Raw genomic sequence first — 10,842 nt, forward strand, 5'->3', positions numbered from 1 at the left:
GCTGACTGGGCATATAGGGCTTCTGTGATGGAGCAGATGCACCTGTGCACCGAGCTCTTTGAGATCTTGGACAGGTGCTCACTTGGTGCCTGGAAGGACCCTATGCATAGAGGTTCAGGGCGATCAATACTTTAACGGCCTCCAGGAGCGGGTGTCCTCCCCATTCCCCCACAGTGCCAGGCATGCCATAATCTAGAAGATATGTTGCACTGTCCCCCTGCTCAGTTGGAGTCTTCGACAGCATGCCCGGTCTGGCAGGCACTCGAAAGACAGACACTGCCAGGACAAAGGGCAGCACGGTAGCATTGTGGATAGCACAATCGCTTCACAGCTCCAGGGTCCCAGGTTCGATTCCGGCTTGGGTCACTGTCTGTGCGGAGTCTGCACATCCTCCCCGTGTTTGCGTGGGTTTCCTCCGGGTGCTCCGGTTTCCTCCCACAGTCCAAAGATGTGCAGGCTAGGTGGATTGGCCATGATAAATTGCCCTTAGTGTCCAAAATTGCCCTTAGTGTTGGGTGGGGTTACTGGGTTATGGGGATAGGGTGGAGGTGTTGACCTTGGGTAGGATGCTCTTTCCAAGAGCCGGTGCAGACTCGATGGGCCGAATGGCCTCCTTCTGCACTGTAAATTCTATGTAAAAAAAAAATGGATGAAGAGATCAGGGAAGATTTCGTTGATCAGTTATTTATAGCATTTCTTCATAACTTTCTCTTGTAACAAAGTAGAAGGTGCTGCGAAGATGCAAATATGTTGGGCGGATCCTCCGTTTGCTGACGCCGAAATTGGGAAAGGCGATTGGACTGAGAATCGATTCCAATTCCAAAATCGCGGCGAGCCATCAATTTGAAGCCTAATCGTAATTCACCGTCACCTCGACAGCAGCGTCAATGCGTACCGAAACGCACGTACAGTAAACACCGTTTGCATATCATTAGTCGGCCCGACCCGGTATTCTCCGGGGCCTCTGCGATTCTCCTCCTGCAATGGGCCGAGTTCCTGATGGCGCAGTTCACGTGTGCTTTTAAAAATCGTGGAAACGGTATAGTGGCTGATGAAGGAGATGGAGGAGGTAGGACCCGGATAGGCGTGACTGTGGGCTGCCGGGCTGGACACTGGCGGGCTGGCTGGGGTGGAGTGGGGGGTGGGGGGGGGGCTGCCAGGGCCGGGGAAGGTGGGGTGATGGAGGGAACTAGCCAAGTGGCCAGGGTGACCCCACCACGGGACTGGGGCGGTGTCCAGGCATGGACCGCCATTACTGGAGCCAATTTCCTGCTCACCCACTGACCACCCACCTTGACCCCTGGTTCTGCAGAGTGACACTGGCCGTATGGATGTCCCCACACCCATACCCCACCCTTCGCCACAATCCCCCGCCACAACATGCCTCCCTTTCCCCACCAGCTGCCACCCACCGGTGGCCCACCTATGGCAACACCCACAGTAGCTGCTACGGGGTCTGCAGTGCATAACCAAGGCAAGGGCAGTGCCAGGCCGACTGTACCCCTGACATCAGGGAGGGCCTCAGTCCCTGGTGCCCCCACGGTGCTGGCTTAGACAGGGCCAGGGGTTAGGGTGGGGGAACATGTGGTGGCAGAATCCGCGGTGCCAACTGGTGCCACAATGTAGCCTGGTGGACCTGGTTGGGCACAGGGATATGCACCATGCTAACATGTCAGCCTTTCAGCACCTGCAGACAATGGGTATTGGAATTCAACCAGCAATGGTGGCCTTCCTGCTCATCGCCACAGCCCTGGGGGTTGCCCTGTGGCTGTACAAACTGGCGCTACTCGAGGAGAAGAGGAAGCTACAGCAGTGGAGAGGGCGGAAGAGGAGCGTGCCACAGAGGGATAGGGGGCAGCCACCCAGGATGGAAAGCCGGCTGCCCAAAAGGCCGAGGAGGAGGAGGGGCAAAGGAGGCGCTGCATGAGGTCTCACATGAACTGGCACCGCCTGTCACTCGAGGACCTGCCGGCCCGGGCATTCCTCGAGGATGCCGGATGAGCAGAGAGACAATGGGACAATGATGGCACACCTGGCACAGCGGAGAATAGGGGAGGACACCTGTTCCTGGTGGCAGTCAAGGTGACGTTCCCCCTAAATGTTTACACCACGGGGTCCTTCCAGGTGCCGAGTGGGGACCTGTCCATGCCATTACAGAGGTCCTGTATACCCAGGCAGCTCACTACATCCATTTCAATGTGGACAGAGCCCACCAGTATGCCCGAGTTTGCCGCCATCGCCAGGATGCCCCGGGTCCAGGGGGTGATCGACGGAATACACCTGCAAATGACAGGCCACTCTCCATAAACCAAAAGGGATTTCACTCAGTGAACGTGCAGCTGATATGTGACCATCAGCTGTGCAACATACACGTCTGCCCCCGATACCCGGGCAGTGTGCACGAAGCCTTCATCCTGCCACACTCAACAAGTCCTGACATGTTTGAAATGCGCCCACCCACACCCACCCCCTCCCCCAGCTGGGGTGTTGGCATTTGGGCGACAGGGGTTATCCACTGCGGTTGTGGCTGATGACACCTATCTGGAGGCCAAAGACCAGAACCAGGAGCATGATCGACGGTGCTCTGACCTCCTGAAGATGCTGTTCAGGTGCCTGGACCTCTCTGAAGGAGCCCTCCAGTATCTCGCCAGGAGGGTTGTCTGCATTGTGGCAGCCTGCTGTGTCCTCTACAACATCGCCCAGCAGAGGAGCGAGTGCTGGAGGAGGAGGATGAGGAGGAAAACCAGACCTCGTCCAATGAGGAGGATGCGGAGGAGGGTGCGGGTGGGAAGGAGTTGGAGCTCAGGCAGGCACGGGAGGCCACACAATGTGTGCGCCAGGGCCAACATGCATGGGATGCTCTGATTGCCTCCAGGTTCACTGGCTGGGGGGGGCGCAGGGAGAGAGAGTGGAGGGGGAATACTTACCAGGGGCACGGACACCATATCCCCCCACACCCTTCACCCCCCCTCCAACCCCGCGGGTCACCCCCCTTCCCCGCTCGCAACTCCCTTTGTGATTCATGCCTGTCACACTACAGGGTGCGGGCTCTGGGTTGGCAGTAACAGCGAATCTGGTCCATGGGATGGAGGATGATGACAACCCGTTTGCAATGAAGTCAAAGATGTCGCACTCCAGTGACCCAGCATCCACGAACAAGAGTGACAGGCCCTGCTGGTTTCGCTCACCATGGCACCAGATCTCTCGTTTTTTGACCCAACCAAAAATACAAGAATCTCAACTGATGCATCACAGGATGGTTCGGGGACGATCCTACTTCAGCAGAATCTGGAAGGAGACTGTCTGCCAGTGGCCTCTGCATCCAGGGCAATGCCCGACACTGAATGACAATATGCCCAAATTGAATAAGTGTGTCTTGGGCTTGTTAATGGACTGTCGAAGTTCCATGATTATGTGTATGGACCTCCAATCTTCATTGTGGAGACTGACCACAGGCCACTGGTCACCATCGTAAAAGGAAATCTTGGTGAGATTTCACCGAGCTTGCAAAGAAAATTCATGAATTTGAAGCGGTACGATTTTGAGTTGGTGCATAAACATCTCATTGTGCCTGACACACTTTCCAGAGCTACCGGCAATGAGGAACCACTCCAGCTGGATGAGGATGTACAGGTCCACGTAAACATGGTGACAGGGTCTCTGCCAGTGTCTGACAGCAAGTCAAAAATCATTAAAGAGGAAACTGCCAAGGACACTATCTTGCAGAAAGTGAGACTATATATCAATGAAGGATGGCCGAAAGGATCCTGTTCAAGTTTCTTCAATGTTCGAGCATAATTAAGTGATGTGAATGTATTATTGCTGTGGAATCAGAGGAAGCGGGGCCTCACTTCCTCCCCCGTGGCCAAGCTCCACCTCGGCGACCTCCCTCTAGATCATCGAATATGTCCAGGGGCCTCTGCTTGGCCATGGTGAAGGTCCCCCGCCACAGTCGGTGGAGGGCCGATCCGCAGGCAGGGAGGACATTATCAGTGGCTGGGGGCACTGTGGGGGAGGGGGGGGGGGGGGGGGGGGGGTCAACGACGCGTGAGCCGGGCAAAGGGGAGGACTATTTTGCGGGCCGGGTCCACAAGCAGCCAGCGCCATGCCAGTTATTCTTTTTCTTTTTAAAAATTTAGATTACCCAATTATTTTTTCCAATTAAGGGGCAATTTACCATGGCCAATTCACCTACTCTCACATTTTTGTGTTGTGGGGGCGAAACCCACGCAGACGCGGGGAGAATGTGCAAACTCCACACGAACAGTGACCCAGAGTCGGGATCGAACCTGGGACCTCAGCGCCCTGAGGCAACTGGGCCACCGTGCTGCTCCATGCCAGTTATTCTGGTGTAAAACAGCACCGTTTCCATGCCGGCGTGGGGACATAGCCTCAAAATCGGAGAATCCAGCCCCCAGTCTCAGAAACGGAGAATTCTGCCAGTTGTTTCTATTCACCGGTGAATTTAATAAACTGCCTGGAGCTGTTAATCCTCGGAGTCATGGGGAAAACTCCTAGCTGGTTGGAGTCATGCCTGGAACAAAGGAAGATGGTTGTGGTGGTTGGAGGTCAATTATCTCAGCCCTGGAACATTACTGCTGGAGTTTCTCAGAGTGTCCTCGGCCCAACCATTTTCAGCTGCTTCATCAATGACCTCTCTTCCATCATCAGGTCAGAAGTGGAGATGTTTGCTGATGATTGCACAATGTTCAGTACCATTCATGACTCTTCAGATACTGAAGCAGTTGGTGTCCAAATGAGGCAAAACCTGGATAATATCCAGGCTTGGGCTGACAAGTAGCAAGTTACATTCGTGCCACACAAGTGCCAGGCAATGACCATCTCCCAAAGAGACATTCTAACCATCGCCACTTGACATTCAATGGCATTACCATCGCTGAATCTCCAGCTGGGATTACCTGGGGTTACCATTGACTGGCTATATTCACTGTGGCACGATCGCACAGTGGTTAGCATTGTTGCCTCACAGCACCACGGTCCCAGGTTCGATTCCCTTTGGGTGAGTCTACACGTTCTCCCTGTGTCTGCATGGGTTTCCCCTCAATGTTCATCCGCCCCTGCAATCTCTACTCAACAAGTAAACACTGCTAATGACCCTCCAGTTAATGTGTATCCCATCCTCCATTGTACAAAGACACCTTCCACTTTCAGTTTCAGCATTAGAGGGAAACTTAACTTTATTAAAGGGTTGATAAATCCGGAACCAATCATGGAGCATTGCTACAGTTTACAAGGAGTCTTACTTCCTATTTCAGTTAACAAGTCTGGTCAGAATGGTCCCATCCATTTGAAGTCAATGTTCTCCTTATTTACAGGCTGGTTCTAGCACTGTGTCTGTCTGAACTTCCAAACAATCAGTGAAACGAGGAACAACAATTGGAGGAACATCAGGAAATATTCTCTTTACACTTTTATTATGATGCACAGAATACAACAACAACACACCAAAGAACATTTACAAACTATAGAATCTCCCAGTTACAGTAAAATGTACAGTCAGGAACCCCAGGTCACCCCGCCCTTATACATGAACAAGTAAAGTACAATCGATAACATCTTCTTCAATGGGATTGGGGTCTTCTAGTGTCCACACCAAGCTAGGCCTTTTAGACATTTCATTCATGGTTAGTGTCGATCTGTTGAATCATCATTGTGTTCCTACAATGGACAGAATCAACAGAACAGTCACTTTCAGATAGACTGAGTTCAATGTTTTATTGTTGTTGATGATCAAGAGGCAGTTCGCTGACACAAAGTCCCAGTTTATACTCACGTTTGAAGACACATCAAGCGATGTTTCTGCTGACTTGCTTCTTACCTGTAGCAAAAGATTCAGATTGATCTGTTTAAAACTAATATTGAGCATGAGAATGATCTTTAAAAGCAAAGATTTCACTGATTATTAGCGCCAAATATGAGGAAATGTTAACTCCTTCAATTTCTAATTTCCAACATAAATCACCTCCTTCAGGCACTGTGCCCTAACAGGGTGTTGGTGACCATGGACTCCCATCAGATTGGTTTAACATTCTGTTTAGCAAAGTACTGCAGTGGTTTGCCGTTGCCTCCTGCAGTGTGTTGACCAGGAATCTCTCCCACTCTCACCACCTGCCATCAGGGGTATTGGAAGGATTTTCAGGCTGATAATTAACCTGTTTGTCCACGATATGAACACACCTTCCATAACCAACAAGTCCCAGGTTGGGATTGAACCCAGAGCTTCTAACCCACAGATCAGGATGCTACCCACTACACCACACAACCTCTGCTCTCAATATGCTTTTAATTGAATAAACACACCAAGCTCTCTCACACCCTAATGATGCTGCTGAATCAAAATGTCAACAGTTATTGACACAAAATCCCAGATTATACTTACTTTCGGAGACTCCTCCAGGGATGATTCTGTTGATTTGCTTTTCACCTGTTATAAAATATTAACATTTATATGGTCAGAACGTGGGAATAATGAGACGTCTTGTGAACAATTTGAAAAAAATTCCACATCAAAGATATAAATGTTAATTGAGGAATTATTAATTTGGGATATTTTGTAGTTGTGATCAAGTGACTCAGTGTTGGAGCGGAGAACTCCTCACCAAACATCTCCTGTTCTCCACCACGGCAAGAATCCATCCAGCTCTGCGACAGTGGGACTGCGGGGTCGATGGATAAGCTGACGGAGGCTGAGATTCTCCACTGATTGGGATTTATTATGCTGAATCTGCAGTTCCCCTCTAGGGGGGTCCAGCCATTATTGTCTATTATTGGTGAGAGTGTAAGAGACACTGCTCTCCCAATGCTATTTTCTGTACCTCTCCAGTCCTCTGAATAATCAGCTGACTTTATCTTCAGGGAGATCATACTCATTCTGTGCATTTGTGTCGGAGCCTCATACTCCCCTCCCCCAGTATCTCAGATTAAGATAAATTCTCTCACATTCCATTCTGACGCAGTTACATTCCGGATTTTAAATGTTTTGTTGATAATTCTGATTTAGGGGAAAATAATCGGACAGAATTCCCAGTTCATCCAGTTGAAGGTGGTGCACTAGGCGCACTTGACTAGAGCTAGGATGAGTCGGTTGTTTGAGGGGGTAGAAGATAAATGTGAACGTTGTGGGAGGGGCTCAGCAAATCCTGTGCATATGTTCTGGGCCTGTCCTGAGCTGGTGAAATTTTGGGTTTCCTTCTTCAGCACCATGTTGGCGATTCTACAGATGGAATTGGCACCCAGTCCCCTGGTGGCCATATTTGGCGTGTGAGACCTGCCGGAACTGCAGACAGGTGTGGGCGCGGATGTCTTAGCCTTCGCTTCGCGGATCATTCACAGGCGGGTGCTTTGGAATGGAGGTCAGCTTCTCCATCTAATGCCTCGGTATGGCTAGGGGATTATATGAAGTTTTTTCATCTTGAGAAAATTAAGGATGTTAAGGGACTCAATTGAAAGGTTTTATAAAGGTGGCGTCCTTTCATTCTGTTTTTTAAAGAACTAGTCACCATCAGCTGTTAGGGGGTGGGGGTTGTGGTTTTCTTTGAGGATGTGTTTTGTTTATTGTTCTATATTCATTAAAAAATGTTCAATAAAAATATTTTTAAAAGAATTCCCAGTTTATACTCACATTTGGCGATTCCTCGATCGATGTCTCTATTGATTTGGTTTCAACCTGTATTAAAATATTAATATTTCTATATTTAGCACAGTGGACCAATGAGACATCTTCTGAAGAATCTGCATGTTAGAAAGCCCATTGTCCTGATGTGTATAATGGTGACTTTACCTCAAGACTATTCTCACTCGATTCTGATGATTCACTGTTGCTGTCAATTGTCTTCAAACCTCGACACTCCACATCAACCTCAATAACCTCATCAGCAAAATATTCAACACGGCTTTTGCACAAACCTTTTTCCTGTCAAAATAAAACACAATTCTTTTAAATTATTTACGAATGACATTAGAACATAAGAAATAGAAGCTGATGTTAATCATCCGGTCCTCGCACCTGCTTCACCATTCAGTCCAATCACAACTGATCCCCTAACTCAGCTCATCTTCTCACCCTATCCCATTTCTCAAAACTCCCTTAATGTCTAAAAATCTATAGATCTCTGTCTTAAAGATACTTAATGACTGACTGATTATCAACATCTCTCTGAGGTAGAAATTTCTAAAGGTTTTTAACACTTTGAGTGGATAAGATTGTCCTCAACTCTGCCCTAAATAGCCGACGTCTAATGATAGGATAATCCATTGTTCTAGATTCGCCAACCAGTGCAAATAGCACTGTCAAGGATATTCCATTAGATCACCTCTCATTCTTCTGGGCTGCAGCAAATACAGGCCGAGGTTACTCAATCTCTCCTCACAGGATAATCTCCTCAAATTAGATCCTTTGTGACACAACCTCCAGGGCAGTATGTCCTTCCTTATGAAAGGGGGTTAAATCCATACACTGTCTGAAAGGAGTGGCCTCACTAATGCTCTGCATTATTGTATGACGCTTCTTCACTCTTACTCCCTTTTTACCAACTTTATAACTACAAGCTCAGCAGTGACACAGGGCGTTTCTATGATGTAACTCCATACACATGAGGGTTTCAAGGTGACAATCTAACTCAGGACTCACTGCGGACTTTTTGGAACGGAAGTGACAGCCGGGATCATCAAATTCCAATCCAGAATTCTTGGAGCAGACGGTTTCTTTCACAGAGAATGTTAAATCCACATTGTACGACAATTTTCCTGTGCGATAAACCTAATGAGAGGAAAACAGGTCATTAGTGTCTGACTGAAACTAGTGTTCTTACTCTGAACTGCTTCACCCATCAGTGTGAGAACAATATAATATTCAGCTCCTGTTTAAGAATCAGTGTCTAACTGCACTCAGTAATATTCTTGTCGACTTTCGATAGTGAAACACACGGAGACCAGGACACACTTACATCCTTCACTCTTCTCCTGGTTATCCCACACAGATTGGTGATCTCGGTGATTTCGTTCAGTTTTAGAACTGACGCTCTCAGAGCATCCTTAGGGCTCGGCATTCCTGTCGAGAGAGAAAAGGAAAGTTGTACAAAACACTGCAGCATTCTTCAGTCAATTATTTTCACAGATTGGTCACATCTGAGTGAGTGAATCTCACTGCCAATAACTTGTTGCTTTATGAAGTGTGACTCTCTCTCCAGTACCTACCTGAGCAATGGAGGATCTGCACTGCAGCAATGGTGAGGAGTAAGGATTTCATTCTGCCTCTTGTGTGATCAGCTGGCTGCTTGCTAAGAGTAAAGGAGCTGCTTCTCTCTCTCTCGCTCTGCCTTTCCCTTGCAGTGTTCAGGCTTTATATCCTGCACCTCCACCACATTCAAACACTGACTCATATTTGCTCAGTTTGGTGATCCTGGGCAGGGGAACCTGCTGCCAATTGGCTATAATATGGGCAGAACTTCCTCCAAATATCATCATCGTGTTTATATTCGTGGAGATCAGAGATTATTCCTCGGAAATTAAATACTGAACTGATAGAGAACAGGAAATGATCATGTGTAATTTGTACAAAGTCACTCTCAGTTATGTGAAGTAACCCACTGAGGTGACCCTCCGACCACATATCTGCCCCATCACTAATACCACCTTTTTCCATTTCCATAACTTTTCCTGACGTCACCCTTGTCTCAGCTCATCTGCTTTTGAATCTCTCATTCATGCCTTTATTCAGCTTAGATTGACTATTCCAGCCAGCTCCTGGTTGGGCTCCCACATCCTTCCCTCAATCCATAAACCTGAGATCATCTGCAATTCTGCTGTCCATATCATAACTTGCACCAAATTCCACTCACCCTTGTGCCCTCTGACCTACATCGGTTCCCGGTTAAGCAATGCCTCGATTTTCAAATTCGTATCCTCTCTCTCAAATTCCCACATGGTCTCATCCTCTTCCTGCAGTTTCACAACCCTTTGAGATCTCTCTTCTCCTCCACATCTAGCCTCTTGGGCATTCCCGATTTTAATCACCCTCCTATTGTTGGCCCTGCCTTCAGCTGCCTGAACCGGAAGATTTGGAATTCCCTCCCTAAATCTCTCTGCCTGTCTATCTTCTCCGATTCTCTTTAAAACCAATCTTTTTGACCAAGCTTTTGTCTATCTGACCTCATATTTGGAATCGGATTTTCTTTGATAATACCGGCGTGCTGCACCTTGGGAATGTTATGAAGCTAAAGGCTCTGTGTAAATATGTGTTGTTGAATTATTCCTTTGAAGTCGGTTGCCAACAGTCTTAGGTTGCCCTGGAATCTCCTGGGATTGGAAATTAATCTCCAGGATACGGCTGAGCAACCTGGGAGGAAGTTCCCTTTTTTCACTTGATTCATGTCAGTGCTCAGATAAAACAAGGGGCCACCCGTGGGCAGGATCCAGGTGGGTACAGCTGTAAAATAGAATTCTGTGCCCTTGACGGAATGCACACCACCTGCCTCTCCCCGCCTCAACATTAATTTATGAGCTGCGAGAGAGATGGGCCACCCACCTGTGGAGAACTTGTGGTCTTTAATTAATTAATGTCCGCAGCAGAGACCCAGCCCCCCCCCCCCCCCCCCCCCCCCCCCCCCACATTTTGATTGAACAGGTGGCGAGGGAGACCTGTGCCCAATGTGCAGCCAGGCCAGCTTGGCCCTGCAGGCTGCTGGCCTCGGTTCTGGGTCCCTGGTGCCAACTGAAATTCTCCCTGCCCCAATTGTTTTCCCTTTCCACGTCCACCATACTCCCCACCCTGTCCAACATGCCCTCATTGGCCAAGAGCTTTAAACCCACCGAGCCTGGGAT

General features: G+C 48.7%; 1 protein-coding gene across 1 annotated transcript; it reads right to left on the reverse strand.

Moving 5' to 3' along the window:
- Positions 1 to 5,397: 5,397 nt before the first annotated feature.
- Positions 5,398 to 9,389, reverse strand: LOC119960494 (secreted phosphoprotein 24-like). Its single transcript, XM_038788193.1, has 8 exons — positions 9,217 to 9,389; positions 8,967 to 9,070; positions 8,651 to 8,779; positions 7,802 to 7,933; positions 7,643 to 7,687; positions 6,401 to 6,445; positions 5,795 to 5,839; positions 5,398 to 5,679 (listed from the first exon to the last, which is right to left on the reverse strand). The coding sequence occupies exons 1-8, from the start codon at positions 9,266 to 9,268 to the stop codon at positions 5,647 to 5,649; spliced, it is 585 nt and encodes a 194-aa protein (XP_038644121.1). The 5' UTR covers positions 9,269 to 9,389; the 3' UTR covers positions 5,398 to 5,646.
- Positions 9,390 to 10,842: the final 1,453 nt, after the last annotated feature.

This window comes from Scyliorhinus canicula, chromosome 2 (genome assembly GCF_902713615.1).
Source record: "Scyliorhinus canicula chromosome 2, sScyCan1.1, whole genome shotgun sequence".
NCBI classification, from domain to species: domain Eukaryota; kingdom Metazoa; phylum Chordata; class Chondrichthyes; order Carcharhiniformes; family Scyliorhinidae; genus Scyliorhinus; species Scyliorhinus canicula.

Excerpts from the sequence above, each read along its gene's own strand:
- LOC119960494 (XM_038788193.1), bottom strand. The coding sequence starts at position 9,268 with ATGAAATCCTTACTCCTCACCATTGCTGCAGTGCAGATCCTCCATTGC. Across the intron at positions 9,071-9,216 it reads GCAGATCCTCCATTGCTCAG|GAATGCCGAGCCCTAAGGAT; the intron begins GTAGGTACTGGA and ends CTCTCTCGACAG. Across the intron at positions 5,680-5,794 it reads CGCTTGATGTGTCTTCAAAC|GAACACAATGATGATTCAAC; the intron begins GTGAGTATAAAC and ends TGTCCATTGTAG.